The sequence below is a fragment of the Cricetulus griseus genome, chromosome 5, assembly GCF_003668045.3.
Source record: "Cricetulus griseus strain 17A/GY chromosome 5, alternate assembly CriGri-PICRH-1.0, whole genome shotgun sequence".
Classification (NCBI taxonomy): Eukaryota; Metazoa; Chordata; class Mammalia; order Rodentia; family Cricetidae; genus Cricetulus; species Cricetulus griseus.
In genome coordinates, this window is record NC_048598.1 from 164,194,429 (window position 1) to 164,216,717 (window position 22,289).

General features: G+C 34.9%; 1 protein-coding gene across 1 annotated transcript in view; it reads right to left on the bottom strand.

The window, feature by feature from the left end:
• Positions 1-200: 200 nt before the first annotated feature.
• Agmo (alkylglycerol monooxygenase) overlaps positions 201-22,289 on the bottom strand; it is a 302,932-nt gene continuing 280,843 nt past the window's right edge. Inside the window, exon 13 of the mRNA XM_027419743.2 lies at positions 201-498. Coding sequence (XP_027275544.1) covers positions 424-498 — 75 coding nt within the window. The 3' untranslated portion in view covers positions 201-423. The remainder of the gene's footprint in view (positions 499-22,289) is intronic.

Genomic DNA, 22,289 nt, shown 5'->3' on the forward strand with positions numbered 1-22,289 from the left:
TTACAAAGGAAAATGCAAGCTCACATAGACTCCAATACATTTTAAAGACTACAGAGGTATATTTAAGTATAGTTCTAGCAAACGTTCAAGAAAAGTTGTCAAACCAAGCAAGACAAATGTAATTTTCCTTCTGTTAAATGTTTTCAGCCCACCCTTTCCTTTTTATAGTCATTACCACAGAGAAGAAAAGCAAATAGAGCCTCAATGTATATGAAATAACTTGGCTTTTAGTGAGACAAGACAGCATAATTCACTTTAATTTTGGCAGGAAAATGAATGTGAGAAGCATAGATAAATAAGTAATTTGAATTTTCATTATCTAAGTAGCTTCTGTAAGAAGTATGTAAGATAATGATCTTGATGTATCAGTAAAGTGTCATGGACAATGGACAGGAATGAGAGACCGCTTTATAGTGAGTAGGTTTATTTCCAAGAGCCAGTGGTGAGTCGTTTCATGCTTCTGAATCCCCAAAAAGCAATGCAAACAGAAAAGAAAATCTGAAAGAAAAAAAAAAAAAACAAACGTGAGTCCAAGCTTTTGTTCCACCGAGTTAAATTATTTTCCTGGAATAAAACAAATAATTTTACACAGTCAAATTTCCTAAACAAATTTTAGCAAGTAGCTCAATGATAGGATTCAGTTAACTTAACATAAAGCATACTATGTGAATATAAAAAGGAGAGAAAGAAGTTTATTTTTGTTGTTCTTACATATATATATATATATATATATTATATATATATATATATATATGCTATTATTTAAAGACATGGCACTATATAAACTAGATTCTGAACAAAATAGAACAAGTTTCTTCTACATTTATGAGTACCAAATGCTGGATGTTCTATGTAGATGATGTCATTTCTTCTATAGTTTAGGAGGCTTAGGAATAGGAGAAGTGAAAACATTGTTGAAGAATCATTTTCCTGTAAGGTATGCATTTTATCTAACAATAATGAAATCCAAAAAAAACTGTGACTAACTTGTCTTCTCTATATTTTTATCTCACTATGTACAAATATGCAGCTACAAAATTCTCCTTAAAGTTGGATATTTATAAATACACACACACACACACACACACACACACACATATATATATATATATATATATATATATATATATATATATACACTTTGGGGTAGTTTGAGTTTAATTTCTTGCTTTTGGATAACACTAGATACTCATAATAAATCAACAAAAATCAAACACATGGTATTATTGCTTTTTAGTGTATTTAGCAATAAGAAGCACATAGCAATTCCCAAATTCCCAGCAGGAATAATGGTTGTAGCATTTTCTGTTTGAATAATACAAATACTATGTCCCATAATTCATCTGCCTGTGCACAGGTTATGCGTTATGTGCTTTCAGGATTCTCCTATGTGAATGCTTCCCCTTGTTCTTTTCATTAAGCACTGGGGCTGTTTTCCTGATGATGAACATTAGATGATGATGAAATGGTAAAGTTATTGTAAAAAGTTTGTAATAAGCCAGATTGATTGTGATAACTATGTGGGTCTCCTACCTACAGCATGTCTCTCTATAAGTATGTATGAACTGTGTCAATTTCCTCTGCAAACTACAATAATGCTAGCAGTTACTTCTCCCCAGGAAGACATTTACTATTTCTGGAATATGCAAAGAAATATACAATGGAAAAAGACTTAAGCACTAAAATGTAAGCATAAGAGTATGCATAGGTGAGGTACTGGGGTAAAGCCAAAGACATCAACTGTCATCAGCCATTAAATTACCCCAAATACCTTTGATATCAGGATACAAAAAATTAAACAACAGCTTGTGAACAACAATAAAATATTAATCAAAACAGCTTTTCTGAACATTGGTGCTTAGATGTGATACATTGTTCAATTTTACTTAAACCTCCTGGTGGTTTCTACATGATCATTAGTCTGAATGACAGCTAGTCATGTAGGTTTGTTCCCCTTACTCTATACATTCCTTTCAGCCTATCACATCCACAAAATAAAAAAAATGAAAATAAAAACCAGTATTTATATTGAAGCCGAAGGAAAGAATAATATTAACATATTGGGTTGCCTCAGAAGTCAAGCACAATGTATTTAATGGCTGGTTTTCATTTTGTTTCTCTTGACTGTAACTCAAGAGAAATGACTTCATGAGATTTTTCACGGTGGTGCCAGGTAAAACAACACCAGGGCTGGAAGAAAATTATGAACACTACTATACTTCAGTAGCTAGTTCATTTGGCTTCTGAAGATGAGTTGATGTGGACAGTATAGCTGGGAATACAGTTCCCCAAGAGGATCAGACATTATGTCTATAATATCAGTAAATATTTTACTGTAATTCAGTATCTTTACCAAACAACTAGTACATGCTGTTAGAATCTGAAATAGATGTGTCAGTAAAGGATTTTGGTAGGTTTGAAAGTGATGTCTAAGATTGCAAGGATTTTCTACATGGATGTGGACTGTGGTGAGTAATTTCCATGAAACCTCAAAAAAATTGATACAAAATTTCATGTGTTATAATTCTTTTTTCCTAGTGCCCAAGTGTTAATGGTCCCCTTTAGACTTCATATACTTCTATCTAGCTCTTCAGTAATACTGAACACAGTTCAGTGAAAATGTTAAAAATTATAGGATATGACTTGGTTCTTTTTTTCTCTTATTTTTATGCATTGTATATATCAACCACAGTTCCCCTTCCCTCCCCTCCTCCTGCTCCCCCAACTCCCCCCACCCCACCCTCCATCAACTCCCCAGAAGGCCTCCCATGGGATCTCAACAAAGCCTAGCACATCAAGTTGAGGCAGGACCAAGGCCCTCCTCCTTGTATCAAGGGTGAAAAAAAACATTACACCATAGGTAATGGGTTCCATGAAGCCAGTGTATGCACTAGAGTTAGATCCTGGTCCCACTGCCAGGGGCCCCAAAATCAGACTGAGTCACACAATGTCACCCACATGTAGAGTCCATGAGCTCCCACATACTCAAGTCAGCTGTCTCTGTGGATTTCCCCATTGTGATCTTGATGCCACCTGTTTATATCATCCCTTCTCCTTCTCTTCAGTTGGACTCCTGGAGCTCAGCCCGCGATTGGCTGTGGATCTCTGCACCAAATGACTGGGCAAGTTTGCACTCCCACCAACAGTGGAGGTATGTTTCCCTTCCTTCACATCCTCTCTAACATAGCTGTCATCAGTATTTTAGATCTTAGCCATTCTGACAGGTATAAGATGGTATCTCAGAGTTGTTTTGATTTGCATTTCCCTGTTGACACAGGATGTTGAGCAATTGTTTAACTGTCAATCATCCATTTGAGAGAGTCTTCTGTTGTGAATTCTGTGTAGATCTCTACTCCATATTTTATTGGATTATTTGATAGTTACCACATACCAAAATTAAATCAAGTCCAGATAAGCAGTTTAAATAGACCTATACTCCCTACAATCAATAAAAGTCTGGAATCCCCAAACACCAAGGGTAGGATGATTTCTGCTCAGAACTCTACCAGGATTTCATAGAAGAACTAATACCAATACTCCACAAATCATTCCACACAGTAGAAACTGTTTAACAATAACCACACAAACAGAATTACAGACCAATCTCCCTCATGAACATTGATTCAAGAATACTCAATAAAATACTGGCAAACTGAATCCAAGAACACATCAAAAAGTCATCCATCATTATCAAATAGGCTTCATCCTCACCCAGAGACACAAGGATGACACAACATATGAAAACCCTTTCCTCCAGCCACCTGAGTTCTGCCGCCATGTTAGAGCCCGCAAATAACATACAGAGACTTATGTTAGATACAATGCTGCTGTCCAAATGACTAGGATTTCTCATTTTCTAGCTCTGCCCTAAGTATCAACCATAACCATTAATCTATATATTTTATAAGGACTTATAAAGGACACCACACATGTTCATCCTCTCTTCCTCTTGATCACATGGCAACTCTTCCTTACTACATTTCCCAGAATCCTCCTTCTCTCCTATTCCCTCCAATATTGCTTTGCCATTGGCCAACAGTGCTTTATTTATCAAGCAACAAGACAAACATAGACACAGAAGGACTTCCCCCATCAAAACAGAAAGAACATTGTCAAACATTTTTATGAGCCTACATTTATCCTCATATCCAAACCACACAAACAGAATTACAGACCAATCTCCCTCATGAACATTGATTCAACAATACTCAATAAAATACTGGCAAACTGAATCCAAGAACACATCAAAAAGTCATCCATCATTATCAAATAGGCTTCATCCTCACCCAGAGACACAAGGATGACACAACATATGAAAACCTGTCAATGTAACCAACTATATAAACAAACTGAAAGAAAAACACATGATCATCTCATTAGATGATGAAAGAGGCTTTGACAAGATTCAAAGCCATTCTTGGAGAGATCAGGGATTCAAAGAACTTACCTAAACATAATAATGCAAATATACAGCAAACCAACATCCAGTATGAAATTAAATGGAGAGAAATAAACAATTCTACTAAAATCTGGAGCAAGACAAGGCTGCCCACTCTCCATATCTATTCAATATAGTACTCAAAGTTGTATCTATAACTTTGTTCCTAATTCACCATGATGGGAAGCCTTTCTACCTTTGAAACCTGATCCTTTTGATTCATGTTGACCTCCTACTTAACAAAGTCCAAGTATTTCTTGTTTCCTCTGTTTCCTACCCACCACAAATGCAGTCAGCACCCTACAGAGGAAGCATCCTACAGAGGAACAGGGTTCACATTGTTAATTTTGTCTGTTTGGGTATCTATGGACTAACCTCGAAAGAGACAACAACCTATCAACTTTCAGGTTTCCTACAGTGATGCTTGGACTAGGGAAGCTCTTGGTGTCCTTACCAGACATGATGTCTGATTCGTACATGTCTTGGAAGAGTAATCTACTTTGTGGATGAAGCAGTAGGCACTCAAAATATGTTAATGTATGATCACTAAATCATCTCAAGAGTGTCAATAGCTGGGGTTAGGGTTTACATTTGCAGTGGTCACCAGAAAGCACCATTGTATGTACATCTCTGGAGGCAGCTGGATGAGATGAGCATCTCATCCAGAGATAAGTGAGGTTTTTTGTTTTATTTTATACGAGTAACAATCTGGATTTGCAGTTTTTAAATCCAATAATTTCTATGCTTTTAAGATGTTTTCACAATCAGCATTTTGAGGATGAAAATTAGAGTTCTTAAACATAATGAAATATATATTGACAAAGGGTCACAGATATGAGCTAAAATGACTACATCTTTCTAAAACTATGGGTGGCATTTCTTTGTTAGAACTATTAAAGTAGAGGAAAATGAATTATTATATTCTGAACATATGTGTATGGATATATTGTATTACTATATATAACATAATAAATTCAATTAGGTTACATGCATAATTTAATATGTAAAATTATTTAGCATACAATTCATATAACCACTTGATTATTGATATCGATTCTGTCAAAATTTTTCTCCTCTTCAATTTTGTTTGATTTTTCATTAAGCTATTCTTTTTGCATTTCCATAGTTATTGACATGAAATATGTCTCATTTGATAATAGCTCATTAACATATTACTCAATCCAATGCAACAAAGGAAGCTTCATTCTTCTTTAAGGGTAATGATAAAGTGAATGCATATTGTAGCATTTTTGCACTTATTCTTATATGTTTCTCTAATATTAAGATATGTTTCCAGATATATACAAAGTCAATACACCCTCATTCTATTGTAGGTCTGGCCAAGTCCCATGATTTTAACAGCTGGATGCAAAATATGAAACAGAGGAAGTTCATTCTCAGTGTCAAGCCCTCCCTGTGCTAACACATCATTAGCAGTCCTTGTCTTTAGGCTATTTCCTTGACTTCCCAGGGACTTCAACTCTAATGCCTGAACTTTGCCCTATACAGATGCTCTCTCTATTTCTTCCACCTCATTCTAGAAAGCTCATCATTTGGCAGGTGGCTAATCTGAGCACCTAATCCCTATTAAACACCAGTGGGAACTATTGCCCCCACCCAGTTAAATCTGTTACAGAGGCCTTGTTGAAAACGGCTCAAATATGAGCAAGCCAGGATTCTAACTTACTGGAGGGAGAATCATGCAAGCAGGGGTAATTTCGTGCAAATGACATGCCCTATGACTGCAAATCCCTAAATCACAAGCCAAGTGAGCTGACTTCTTATATGCCACTGTGCATATTAATCTTTCTGGCTTGGATACATGACCAGGGAATTCAAATAGACCTGATGCCCAAGAGAAGGAAACATCCCGTTGAATAGTGGGCCATTGCAATTACAGATGGTGAGCAGACTACCGTCTTTATAGAGGTGTTACAAAGACTTTTCATAACATTTAACTTTGATATAAATTTGCAGGTGAAACAGGTGCTTTAAAATTACTTGAAATATTCATAGAATAAAGAATGTCTATGGGGTAACTAGACTTTTGAGTTTGTTGGCTTTGAGTCTCAAAAGTTTGTTTGCAAAGATATTGAAATAAAAACACTTACTGTGCTGTATCTCATTTAATTTTCTGCCTACTGATAAAATCATAGAATGCTTTATATAGCCCTAAAGCACTAATAAGTGCCTTGACAGGCATATCAACTGCATAATGACAACTATTTATCCTACCTGAACAAGGAAAGAATCTTAATTATTGAAATATGAAATGACAATTTGTAAATTTTATTTTGCTTTTATTTTATTTTACTACAACAAAATGTATGTAATTCTGAAAGATTAAAGAAAATGTAGAATTCTGTAATAATTTTCTAGTACTATGATGAGCACATATATTCTGATACCTTATACACAAGACCTAAACAGAATATGATATTTTTGTGTAAAATTTCTTCCTTTTTCATCCAAGTATTAATAGGTATTATTTTAAAACATTAAAAGAACATTAAATATTACTTTCTAGGTTGGAGAGATGGCTCAGCACTTAAGAACACCGGTTGTCACACAGATTATCTGGTGGTCAGTTTTCAGCATCAATATGGCTACTCACAGTAACTTGTAATTATGATTCTAGAGGAACCAATGACCTCTTCTGACTTTCATGGGCACCACAGACACAAGTGGTGCAAATATATACATGCAGGCAAAAAACACACATACACATAAAATAAAAATCATCTACAAATTTTAAAAGACTGTTTCTCTGATGTCAATAAAGATTGGGGAAAAAAGCTGGTAACTGGCTATTGTAAGGAAAGCCAACTATTATGAACAAGAATTGCTTTATTGGTAGCATGAAAAGTATCTAAACTCTTTGAAATTATCTGGAGAAAATTAAGCTAACACTTTTAATTTCATGCTTTCAGGTTTTTCAAAATGGCTTTTGAGAGATGTAGAGATAAGGGCTCAAACAAATATTGAACTTGAATTGCTGTAAAGCACCACCATTTCCTATCAATGCAAGGGACAAAGAGTCAAACACAGAACAGGAGTGAACCCAGAAGGTCCTTAAAAATCAAAATATCAGAAATTGATGAGGGAGTGATAGGTTATATTTTCTTGTAGTTTTCCATGAATCTATTTCATAAGTGTCTGCTCAAAAGAATTTAAGAGATTATATTTTTGCCTATAGTGTAGTCTATAGATGGCCAAAATATTGACTCACACAGAAGACAGTAATCAAAGTACAGAGAAACTGTTTCCAGTTACTATAGTAATACTGAGACACTCATGTGTGTATTCCTAAATAATATTTCAAAATAAAAAAACTATATTTAATATGAGGTCTTAGCAAAATTTACCATTATTTACATTTAAAATGAACTTTTTGTACTACACACAAAAATGAATTAAAATTCTTGGCTTTGAAAAAGCAACAGGTTTCTACACATGTGTAAATGAGAATTGTTTGGAAAGAATAAATTTCAGTCCTTAAATATCTACTGATATTAGTTTTAAGTAAGAAAATCCAGTAAATACTAATGTCTAAATTAAATAAAATACAACTTTGGGATGATATTTATAGCATCAGAATTCATCTTTTTAAAGCTTTTAGCTGACTTATATAGAGTGAAAACTCAGATATTTTACTATTTCATACTAAGTTGGGGCAAAGGAAACAGAAAGTTGAAAAGGTATTAACTTGACTGACACAAGTGTCATATCACCTATGAAAATCAATTTAGCACTCACCTCATAATTTATTATCATGTGCAATCAAAATTCACTTCTCAAAGTCTAGACCATATGAGAATATATGCATCTCTTTCTACGCTATTTGTGAACCAGTCTGCAGTCTATCCAGTCCAGATTTAAATTATCACACAAACACTTGAGAATGACAAAATTTCTTGATAAGATTAGGAATGGATCACTTAGAGTTCTATGAGGCCTACCTAGATTTCAGAGAGTATGTATGAAGACAGTTGGCCTGAATTAGCTACTGTTCATGCAAACTCATCTGGTTGGAATTGTATAAACCATAATTAGCATAAAATGAAAATACATGTTACATTTCTCAAAAACATCTGTGGAGTTTTCTTCATTGAATTAAATGTTTGCATCAATTGTCTTTATTGATAGGGAACATTTTTAGGAATACTAACATTAACAAGCTTTGTTTTCAGAGTACAATAATCTGCTCAGACAATGGATAAAATTACTTTCCTATACGCAATGGTGATGCTCCAATATAGAATGTTTTTCTCTATAGACTCTAAACATTTTGGTACATTCTTAGTGTCCAAGCTTCCTTTATTTTTTGGTCTTTGTTTTTTTTTTTTTCTGTTTAGATGTCTCTTATTTGAAGTTGAAAGAGAAATTAAAGAAAATGCAGTCACTTGGCTGAGGAATATTGTAGGAAATAAGATCTTTTTATGAGCCGGGCATTGGTGGCACAATCCTTTAATGGCAGCACTCGGGAGGCAGAGGCAGGCAGATCTCTGAGAGTTCAAGGCCAGCCTGTTCTCCAGAGTGAGTTCGAGGATAGGCTCCAAAGCTACACAGAGAAACCCTGTCTCGAAAAAACCAAAAAAAAAACATCTTTTTATGAGATTCTTTATACTAGCCATCTCCTTGTACTTAACATTGATCATTGATCACCACACTCTTCTTTGCATCCATGTGAGAAGGAACAGAACAAAACAAAGATGTGACAAATTCATAACCATGATCAACTCGTAGCCTTTAAAAAGTTGGAAATAAAACCAGAGTATAAAAAATGAAAAGCTCTTGATGAATATTACCAGTTTAAGTCTGTGCTGAAACTTTTAGGGCATTAAAAATACTGATGTGTAAAATATTCTAAATACCTTGATATTATGACCTAACAGTGAATGAACTGTAACTGATCTATTTTTGTTCAGTGAATTCAAAATTTCAATATTACAATTTCAAATTTTATTGTATTACAGATGTGTATAGTAATGGTATCAAACCAAAGCCTTCATAAATACAAAGGGAACCCTACCCCTCAACTATACACCATAGCTACTCAAATTTCTTTTGTACTTCTCTATTTCTACATAAATGCTTTATTTATAGTTATAAATAAAAATCTCTTTGATTACCTTTGGCATAAAAGTCCCTGCCTCATATCCAGTGTGTTTGAAACTGAAACTTTTGAGTAAAATTTTGCTGGACACTAGTTCTTCCATGTCCTTAACAAATGAACTCTAGTGAATAGATGCATGACAACTCATCTAAGATTTAAAGTATCTTACATTTATAACTTATTTCCAACTGGTGAAATTATGACATTTCTACTCTTAAACAAAGCTGTGTTTCAATAAAATTTATAAAGAAAAATCAATCAGGCACGATCTTCTAATAAAATTCAATTTATATGATTAAGGAGTAGCAAGAGAACCCTCTCAGAAACTTATCATTGAGCAAGCTGATGTTCGGTGCATCCAGGAGCAAGAGCCAAGAATATCTGATGTGGCTAAAAATTTCAGCTTTTGTCCAATACTCCATCTGCAAGAACATGTGTTTACAAATGCAGAATGACATTCAACATTGCTTATCAAGACATTTAGTGTGTAACCAAAAATTCCTTTGTATTTGTATACTGCTTGGGAAATAATAACAAAAAGTCTCATAAGATATGTTCAATATTTTAGGAGAAAATGATGTGCTTACAAACATATTAGTGCTATATTGTGTTAAAAATAAGACAGTCTATCTTGAGAGCTTTTAAAAGAATCTTGCATATTGTTTTTGCTTGCGTCATTGGGATGATTAGATTCTCAGTAAATGTGAGCCTCCAGCATAGTCTAATAGCAAGCCAACAGCCCACATATGGTTCGCAGCTTGAGAGATTTCTTAGAGTTCTACCAGTGATGGGACTGCCCAAACAGTTTTCTGCGAATGTCCTCAGACATAAACTGCATCCTACTAAGCCAGTCGAGCCAGAACCAGACCCAAGGGTACACAGAACTGTGGCTGATGGCTAATAATGACAACTTCCTAAGGAAGCCACAGCTGCTTTCCTGAGAGACACTCCAGATGCCTGAACTTGCCCTTGCTTTCTATTTGGACTACTTGTTCTGGCAACAGTTCCAATAAAGAAAGAGGCAGGCAGCAGGCACCCAGCTGTTTTCAATAAGTTTGGCAATATAGGTCCTTATGGCATAGGCACTGCAGACCTCCAAAGTGAATATTTTAGCTTTGAAGTTTTAAACAAGGTATTATGCTATACCAAGGCACAAATATCCTCTGTTCCAAGTGATGATAATGGTAAGAACAACTCAACTATGAAAGCAAATATATTACTAAAGAATCTATCATGAGCTGAAGAAAAGATGCAGGATCTCTACAAATTGATGATACATTTGTGTGTGTGTGTGTGTGTGTGTGTGTGTGTGTGTGTGTGTGTGTGTGTTAATTTCAGGGTCAAAACACACATTTCAGATTTTTCTGAAAGGATCTTCAATAACATAATGAAATATCTGCATCAAACATCCTATAGTAATTAGACAATTCAACAGTAGAAATGTTTCTTGAAATATTCATTAACAATTGTAATACAAAGCAGTAAGCAAAATGGAGGTAATTCTGAGAAAAGTAAGCATGATAGAATGATAAATTATCAGAATAGAAAACTGATAATAGAATTATGAAATACAGGGGCCTGACTTGAAGGAAATGATAGATGAAGAATAGGAGCAAAACTAGTATGAAGTATGCCCTTACCTCATCTCTACTACATTGTCAACAAGAGATGGCAAGGCAAATGTATCTTTGAAAAACTGTTAAAAGCTTCAATATAGAGTCAATGTAAAATAAACTAATATTTTAAGTCTCAACTAATAAATCCTAGATTTCAAGCTTATTTTATTTAAATACTCATATTACTCCATTAATTCATTAACTATTTAGTGTTAAATGTGTAATACAAAGAAAAAAAACAGCATGGCATTTACTTCAATTATGAATGGATGTGCAAAATATTATGTGGACTCAAAACTCATTAGATAATATTTGTTTATCAGTAATCCCTCCACCAAATTCCATTCTGTTTCAGGCCTATTCCTGCTGACTTGGGTATGAAATAAGAGAAATATAGTCCTTAATTCCATAGAACTTAGAATTATCAGATTTTTGTGAACTTATCTCCTATAGCCATGAAGATGTTATGTGTACCTTTCTAAGTTTTAGTTAAAAGTTTATTCACAATATTACCATTAAATAAAAAAACATTTAAAATGTTTTGTTAAAATTTGCTAAATCATGGAATTATATCTTCTTTTGTACCTTTTTGAAAAATTAATTCTATCCTCCATAATTATTTTATAGGAGTTTATATGAGTAAGGAAATTTCTTTCTTGTTTTAGTAGGCAGAGAGTTGCCTATGCAAATCACAATTCAGTACCAGTGTTCCAACTTTGGGCACAGATAAATATTTGAATCACATTTTTCTGTTGAGTAAGATATTTAATGATACTATACTTTGGTGTCTACATCTGAAGACAAAAAATAATCACAGAAATGACTTGGAAATATTGATTGAAATTATGTGCAAGAAGAGTTATTGCAGTTTTAGTTGTGCATCTATTACAAACAAGATTTATTGGTTTCAGGCTATACTACAATGTTATCATTGCCATTGTTATATAACTGTTAACTTAGTCTTAACAGTTTCTTTAACTCTGTTCTGAAAATAGTAACAGATCATTTTCCATTGTTGATAACTTTATTTTGATTTTTATTTTATAATTCACCCATGGAGAAATATTTTTTGCATAGAGTAAGTATGTACAAATGCAAATTATAACATCCACTTCTTTCTTCTAAAAGGCGTCCCTCACTCATTGTCTTTGAAATCACAAGTAGGGAGTATAAAAAGGTTTAACAGCTCCAAAATTTGGGGTTCTAGAAAACCACTGCCTGAGAGCCCCGAAATCTGAGTCATTATTTTTGTCACAAAAATGTCTAAATCATTCCACTTTCTCACAAATAGACAAAGAGTTTGCTACCCAGTATGATAAAGTCAGAAAGTTCTCAGGATCATCCCCAGAAATAATTACATTTGCAAGAAAAAGAGTGCAGAGAAATAGTGTTGCCCAAATTATTGGCACAACAATGTTGCTGAATAAACAGAAAAGTCATGAAAAGAGCCTTGTATAAAGCATTTTGCACACATTTTGCAGAATGTAGAGACTAGAAAAGAAAAGTTATTGTTAAGTTCCCCCATCTCAGATGACAAGGTTTGTAATCTCCGTGGCCATAGTGGTCTCTGGCATTCAGTTGTCTGAAACTTAACAAAGTCATGGCACAATCAGGTCATCTTCAAATAATAATATAGTGGATATTCCAAAATGACTGGCAGTAATGTAATGACAGTGATTTTTGTGAGGACTCTGCAGAGGTACAGTGATGGGAATACAAAGGGAACTGCAGTGGTAAAGACTTTAAGGCTTTGCAGATGACAATTTCAAATGTAAACAGTTTGTTTATTCCTATAATTAAAAAATTACAATAAATATTCTTGCCTTGTTACAAAATGACAACCTACAAATCATCACTTAGCTTAGCTTTAATGTAGTCCAAAATTCATTATTGTTGCTTCGTTTTCTTTTTGTAGAGGGATTGAATTTGGGGAGAGGATAAATGGAGCCAGAGATGAGAGAGTGAGGCAGGGTTCTTAGGATTCCTAAAATAATTATGGTGTTTTAAAGATTAGTGGAAAATGTATGAAACATTTGCTGCAAGCTAAATTACACTTTAGGCCAACATGAACTTTCATAAAATATGTACGAGGTATAGATGCATCTAAAAGAGCTGTGAAAATGTAATGATGGTGCATCCTACAGATATTGAGACCATGCCCTTGACTTTGTACTAAGTGGACTAAGTAGAAATTAGTGGGATCTCCTAGTTCAGTCTATTATGCTAGCATGTAGAACAGAAGGAGTCCAGAAGTAAAACTACCTAGAAAGTCTTTTAGACAGTCCTTATATAATACAAATGGTTTTGTGAATACACTCCACCTACACTAATTTTCTTATACATATGAGTTGAAAACAATTGTGAGAGACTGAAGAAAGTCATGAAGGAAAATTGCTATGTAAAAGTCTGGAAATTCAAACAAATCCTACCTGAAGCAGGTAAGCTCCAGAGCATCAGAAGAAAGAAATATTCGTGATATGCTCTATCAGACTTCTAAGTCATGAGGTTCTTGGTATGTACTGGACTAGTATATATTTAATGTATTTAACTGTCTTATAAAGGTCAGCTAAGTAGGATCTACCTGAAAGTTAAATTCCAAATTCTGGGATTACATTAACTATACAGCAACATCACTCCCCTAATCTGCATATACAGAAAAATATTCAGCTTGGGTTATTTGACATAAAAATCTTTTTTGAGAATGGTATTTTAACTGCCCTTAGCTTTTGTATCTGTTGCTATTTCAAGCTGCATCTTCGACAGAAATCATACTATAAGACTCAAAGGAAGCCAAAGATTCATTGCAAACATTCAAATGAATGCAGTCAATATAAATTATCTCCCAACAAATGTGATATATCAAGAATCTCTGCTAAAAATATGGTTGGGCAATTATATTTAAACACTTTTTCTTTACCAAGTTATGATCCTCAGCAGTAAATCAGTCCACCACAGAATGCTTACTTCACCAGTTCTGCTTGTTAGGAAGCAAAAACCCTAGAGAACTTCACAGAACTCTGGAATGAGAAGAATGACCCTAAACAATTTCACATGTATGAATATTGATGAAATTTTAACATGATGGAATCAAGGAATAATCTATGTTCCAAACTGAAAAAAGAACCCACATTCAGAACTGTTCTTTGTCTTTCTCATTTTTTCCTTCTCCTTCTTTCATTTTTTCCCTTTGCTCTGGCCAAGTGAGTTACAACTTCCCAAATGACCCGAAGCCTCAGCCCATCTTGGGTTGCCGACCGGAATTCTCTCACATGGCTCTGGTGGCCAGGTCAGTTGGCATGATATTAGTACATTTAATTTTCAAAATACATACAGTTGGAACAGATGTATTTTTATAGGGATTACAAGATACAACTCAGGAATAAAGAGACCTGGGCAATGTTGGAATACAACACAGTTAGTGGTCAGTCTGTGAGACTAATGCCTGTTGATAATCATAGCTTGTCTTTGTGAAAAGAAGTTTATAATATAGTGCGCATAGTGTGCATAGCATTATGGAGTCTATCAAAGCTACCAAAAGTTGAAGCAGTACAGCAGCAGCTAGAGATCTTTATGTAAATTAACCCCACAACATGGAAAAGATTAACTTGAGGGTTTTAGGAATTTGGAACTCAGAATGCTGAGGATGTGGGTTTAATTGAAACACTGTATTATGACAATCAGTTTTTCTCTGGAGACAATTTTTAAAGGTGCATACAAATTCGTAATTGAGCATTGACATATTACATCATGGTGTTATGTCCTAAACAAGCCCTATCTGTTTTGTTCTACTTATTTCACCAAATAGCACTGGATATCCTTAGATTCCTCTAGAGCAAGCAGTCTGAATAAATGAGCAGCATAGTGAGGTGAGCCAGTAACTTCTCCAACGAAGCCTGGCCTCAATGGCTCACATGTACACAAAACTCTTCTCCTGGAAAAATGTTCCTGGGTTTTCAACATAAATCAGGGGCAGCACATAATACAATCATACTCTAGTGCATTTAAAAGCTGGAAAATGTTCTAACTAAGACATTGTTCCTTCCAGCAAACCTTCAGGCCAAATAGCAATCAGAAAGAATTCATGGCTTATGTTTAAATCCCTCTTGGTTAAGGCCTAGCAAGGGGTTTCCTGGCTTCCTGGGGAATTTCCAAAGGGGGTTAGGAAACAACACTTTCTCACCACCAGGAGTGCACACAATTTCCTTTTCTTTCCCTTTTGGTAAAACAGACATATCATAACATAGTAGTGATTGATAATAAATGTTAAAAAGCCTTGTTGTTCACTTTGTAACAATTGACTTAAATGTTTATGGTCAAGAACAACCACATCTTTTGAATGCAATCTCACGTGTGTCTACCCATAATTTTAGGATTAATAAGATTGAGGAATTTGAGGAATGGCTGGTGGTTACCTAAATGCAGAGGAAGAAACACCTTATAGGCAATTAAACATCTTGTTAAGAGCCTCACCAGGTATGTCCAAACCACAGCTTATATGCAGCCAAGAAGATATATAAATTAATCCCAACCAAAGTATGAAGAATTATCGGGGTATTCTGTGTGTGATTTTTAAAAGTATTTATTTTGCCTTTGGTAATTTGACTCCATAGCTGTGGAGCATAGACTCTGTAGTTGTTATCTCCTGTCCTAATGTCAACAGAAAATTCATACAAATTTTCTAAGCAAAAAAGTTAAACTAATTTATCTAGAAAATTATTTAATTCATTATGTAATTTGACCAAATAGAATTTTTACTGTTGTATATAATCTTAGGGCATCGAAATTTTTGTACTGACATATAAATATTAGTTTTTCAAAATCCCAAGTACCTTTTTTTGTGGTTTAGTCAAATCTTTCTGCTGTCTATCAAACTCACCATTTTGTCTAATATAAAATGTAAGGCAATAAATGGTTCAGATTACATATCAGAACTGAAGATGGAGATCAGTAGATGGACACATTTCAACTGACTATGCATTCTGTTCCTAAGTATGTACACCACAGTGTCAAGCCTGGAGATGAGTTGACACTTAAAACTAGGTGAGATTATAAATTTGAGGATGGCCAGAGAAAAATGGAAACACTAAGATCCTGCTGTGAAAAGGAGAAATCAATGTGTATGCATCCTTACGAAGTTTAACTGTCTTTATAATGTTTTAGCAATGGGAAATATATAGTTCCTCTTATCAGAGTAGGACTTACTGTAAAGTTATAAGATGCATGTAAAGAACTGTCCACCAACGTGAAACAAGAATGCCTCCAGGAGGAATGTAAAGCTAGAGCAGGAGTTTTGAGGTTGCAACTGAATTATATGTGGCTTTGCATCTGTGAGAGTAGGATAGCTGGAAATCTGCCTGTAAGTGGGCCAACAATCAAAATGAAAGAGGCTCTGACAGGGAAAATTGAAAAGAAAAATGTTTCAGCAAGCATATTCAACACTCTGAAATTAACATAAATTGAGTTTTTCACAAGGCTGATGGGGACCCAAGCGCTGGAAATGTAAGTGACACAGAGATGCTTTCATGGGCCAGTGAGAAGCCCAGGCATGTAACAATCTCAACTGAGCCTGGGCTCACAATGAAATATCAAATGCCTATATCATGTGTACCAGCATGATAATGCATGTGGGTACACACTTGTGTACGTGTGCACGTGCACACACACACACACACACACACACACACACACACGCACACGCACGAAGACATGCACATGCACGTGCCAATGCACAAGCATATACAAACACCTGAGAGACAGTGACAGATACAGAGAAAGAGACTCAGAGCGATAGGATATCACAGAGGAGATGGCAATACATTTAATGAGGAGAATTCTTATCAAAAATATTAAAAAGTGATGAGTTTGAAAAAGTAAGGTAAGATTTTTTAAAAAGCTCTTCATAAGATTTATATTTATTGCAAATTGTGTGTGTGTGTGTGTGTGTGTGTGTGTGTGTGTGTGTGTGTGTGTGTGTGAATGTCAGTGTAGGAACCATTAGAGCCATCCTGGATGGGTGCTAGGAACAAAAGTGTCATCCTTTTTAAGAGCATTAGAAGCTCCTAACTGAAAAAATTATTTCACCAATCCCAAATTATAAAAAGTTCTAAAGACAATTAAGCAATAATAGAATTAAGGAGAAACATACAGGAACTGTGAAAATAGTAGATAAATCTAAGAGAAAACCAAATAAAAATATCCCAAAGCAAAATGTACTTATTGAAATTAAAATGTAGTAAGCTGAGAAAAACAAATGCTTGTGATGAAAAAATCCCAAATCCACAAAGAGTAAAAGAAGAAAAATATGCAGCACAGATAGAGATATGGAAGACAAAGTGAGAAATACAATGTATACAACAAAGCTCAAGAAAGAATGAGAGGAAGAACAAGAGAAGGCATGAGAAGGGCCTGGTAGTGCCAATATCTCAAACATTAAGAGACAATACAGACAAGCTTCAATCAGCTACAAGGAATCCAAGGACAACTAAAAAAGTACAAGTTAGATGTCTCAATGAGACTGCAGAAGATTTAATGCAAGGAGCTAAATTAAAATGGAATCCAGGAAGCAAGGGACATATTATGTTAGAAAAAAATAAAAGCATATGTCTGATTGTTGATCAAATTATTTTTTCTTTTTTCCATTTAAATTAAAACACGCTTGTTTTACATGTCAATTCCAGTTCCCTCTCCCTTCCCTCCTCCCCTCCCCCCATTCCATTCCCTTTCTGCTCCCAATGGAGGGTGAGGCCTTCCATAGGAGATCTTAAAAGTCTGTCATATCATTTGGACCAGGGCCTAGACCCTATCCCATGTGTCTAGGCTGTGAGAATATCCTTGTATGGGAAGTGAGCTCTTAAAGTCCATTCTTGTACTAGGGTAAGTACTGATCTACTACCAGAGGCCCCATAGACTGCCCAAACCTCCAAACTGACATGCAAGTTCAGGGGCTCTGGAATAGTCCTATGCTTGTTTCCCAGCTATTATTCTAGGGTCCATGAGCTCCTCCTTGATTGCATGAACTGATATGTGGAACAATTCACATTGAATTCAGTTCTACACATCACATGGGCTTGAACAACTAATGCAAAGTTTTGAATGCAGTTACAATAATCAAGAGAGGGGCATAGAAGGAGAAAGAGGGGGAGGATTTGGAAAAGAAACTAAGAGATTAAGAGCTTTGTTTCAAGATTCACAATGGTTAGGTGATCCCGAGATTAGTCAGAATTAGAATAGCATGGCCTGTGGTGCTAGAATATTGCATTTAGACATGTGCTGGCACAGATAATGATTCACATGACTAGGTATTAATATTAAATATAATTTAATTCAGGGACAAGTCATTTACAGAAGAAACAGATGGATGCCACAGGTTCCCACTCTAAGAATCCCCACAGGCTGCTCTATTGTGATGCATCTGGAAGCAAGAGAAAGTGCTGAGGTCTGGGACCACAGATCTAGTCCTACCTCCCATCATGTCTGAGTCCGCACCTCTGACCACACCCAAACAGGCTTGTTCAGTGCTACAGGTGTGGGCATTGGTTATATCTAACTACATAGACTCATATGGAGTGTGTTCATAAGAAGCTCTTCCCCTGGTGTCTTGGTAATCTACTATTAGCTTTAGAAAGAAGCGAGATAGAATTTTGGCTATTTCTTGACTACAAAACCTATCTTGCCTGTTACACAATGCTCTTAATACACAGCTCTGTTCCCCTCCAACTCACTGACATTAGGAATCACTGTCTGCCTATGTGGGCTTCAGTGTTGTCAACTTTGGGAAACAACTTACCTTCTAAGTTCCTTTATATATTTAATCTCTGCTTGTTCTACATTTCCAGAGTTTTAGAATTTTATTTCTGTTATTGCATTTACTTAATATTTTCTCCTATAATGGCCCTGTGTTGCTTATAGATCTATTGAAAGAGATGGAATATATCACATTCATGATATCTCTAATTAAAATATTTAACATACTGTCTTATATTTATTGAAGGGAACAATGCCAGTACATGTCATTTTAGAGATAGTTAATTTTGATTAGATTTTCAAATTCTATCAATAGAACATAAATCAAATTTTAAAAAATATTTACAATAGGATAAGACTGAGACTAAAAAAACACAAGGCTACAAATGTCTATTGGTTGGCATCAACATATGCTAATAATATTATTATGTATAGTTTCAGTATTTATACCCACAATAAACTTAATTTTGGGTGTCAAGAGATATGTGCAGTAATAATGCAATAGTGTGCAATGGCATCAATGGCATCGTAACAGAGTGAAATCTGCAAAAACATTCACTATGTGTGAGAAACTAGAAAAGACAAATTTGAGATGACTGCTAAACCACACAATAAGAATGCTTGACCAGGAAGGTCATAATTTAGAGGTCACCCTGGGCTACACAACAAAACCTAATTTCATGCAAAACAAACAGAAACTGCACTGGATGCTGATGCTCCTAAATTAGAAGAGGGAGGCAAACTGTATAAACATCCTTCCTCTGAATATGTATGCTTCCTTGGTATCATGCCAATGAAAAATTCAGAAGAAACATTTGAGTCCTATTTGGCTCCTGGATATTGAGGACATGTGTATCAGATCAGAGTTACAGGGTGATTTCCGTGTATCTAATCCAGTCCCCCTGGCAGTCATGCCCAGTTTTCAATTGCTTGAGCCAGAACTGAATTCTTGTAAGTTATCTATCTAAACGAGAATCTGGCTGATAATACTGACTACTACAGAGGTACTTTCCATGAAATAACAACGTTACCTATTCTTAGTCACAGGACTGGAGGGAAAGTGATATGATTTAAATCACAAACCCTTGTTGTTTTCTATCCAAAATTCTTTACTTTCCTTGCCAACAGAAAATATTGTCCCCAATATAATGTCCCACCACCACCACCAAAAAAAATCTAGTATGGTGTTGGTTTTATAGTGGTGAGCTTAGATGTTTTCATTCTTGTTATAGTGTTCAGTCAGCTCCCTGGCCTTTGTTTGCCAGCTCAATGAAGGTGAGTTGGAAAATCCCTTGTGAAAAGAGAGGAAACAGATGAAAAATTTTGTTGCAAAACTATGCATCCATTAAAGTAAATTTAATCATTCCCCTCCTCTAGAGGGAAACTAAAAAGAAGAAACTGCTTACTTCTTTTCTGGGGTGCATTGTCTAGCAGGTGATGTCATATTACATCAGCATGCAGTTCAACTAATTTTATAGCATTCTTGTCAGATTCTCAATGTTGTATTTAGTGACATTTTCACTTTCAAAATATATTAAATTTAATATTAAAGGAAAACAGGTACTTGCAGAATTATCTTGTAATTAGTTACTTGGTTAGGAATGTAAAACTTCTAATTAATTTTCTTGATTTTCCATTATAATATTTTGATCTGAAATACTGTCAGTGGAGGAAAAAAAGAATATCCAAGATATGAATTGGTCACTCAACTACTTTTTATTGAAAAGTTTATTGAAAATCATTAGAAAGAAGAGTGTTCTGTTCTCAGACCATGTTCTGAGGTGATAACTTTTAGCAACTGTATGATATGGGTATATAGGGAAATAGAATTATGTGATTACTAATGAATTGACATGATCTTAATTAGGTTACAGACACCTGAAATGTAGCCTTAATTATTGATGTAATTAAAGAAGAATAAATATGGTGTGATGAACACTATATCTTTCACATGACAAATAAATTGTGTGTTCTCTGTATTTCTACAATGAGTAAATCTGAAGAGACACAAAATAATTGTTTTCAAATGTAAAAGTCCTTTGTCAGTATCATTTCTGGATTGGGTATAGGAATGCCCTTGGATATCAGAGTTTATGAAACTCATAACCCTTGCATAAAAAGGATGACATTTACATGCAACCCACTCATTTATTCTAGAACTTTAAATCAATTATGGGTCATATAGATTAAACAATAAAGTACAAAGCATATCTAAAAGTAGAAACAGCTGACCTGAATAAGGGGGAGCTCATGGAACAGAGACTGATAGCTGGGAAGCCAACATAGGACTGGTCAAGACCCCCTGAAAGTGGGTGTCAATGAGGAGGCTTCCGTAATGGGATCTCTGGTAGTGGATCAATATTTATCCCTAGAATACAAATAGACTTTTGGAGACCACTCCACATAGAGGGATACTCTCTAAGCCTAGACACATGGTGCGGCGGGGGGGGGGTTCTAGACCCTGCTCTAAATGACAGACTTTGAAGATCCCCCATGGAAGTTCTTACCCTCTCTGGGGAGCAGAAAGGGGATGGGATAGGGAGTTAGTGGGAAAGGGGGAGGAGGGGAGGAAAAGGGAGCTTGGACTGACATGTAAAACAAAATTGTTTCTAATTTAAATAAAAATTAGGAAAAATGTATTACACACTATTATTTAGGAAATGATGAGAAAAAGTATGCATATGTCAGAGTTAGATGTAATGGTTTTCTGAATATTTGGATCCTATGTTGGTTGAAACCTCAGAATTTACACATACAGATAGCTAACTTCATTTATATTTTAGAATGTATATGACTGTCTAAAATATTTCTGAACATGGGAATTCATGAGTGATTAGAAATGTATTCTTTAATATTTATTTGTAAATAAAAATAACTTTCTCTTACATGTTTATGGAAATATAACCACCTTTCTCTTACATGCTCACAGAAACTTAATAGTATGTGAGTATTTTAATTCTGCTCAAACAACTTCATTAAATATAGTATGCCAGCACTGCCTATGGCCTCTCAAAATATTAATTCCATGCACATGCAGATGCATCAGGGTGCATGTGTAACAAGTTTTTCAGTACTCGGGAAGCAATACTTACGTATATTTAATTTTCTATTTAAGGAAAAACCCATTCAAGATTTTTGAACACTGTTAAAATAGAACTGTAATATAGTAACTGCAAAAAAAATGTGTTCACATAAATTTTAAATGAGTGACCAAAAAGTACTTAAAGGCAAATGTTGAAATTCAGTTTTCAAAAGGACATATAGCATGTAAGGAAATTCAATGTAAATAGTACTGCCATTTCTTTTTTTGCCAGGGGTTCAAGAAAGGATTTCTCTGTGGCTTTGGAGGCTGTCATGGAACTCAATCTTGTAGACC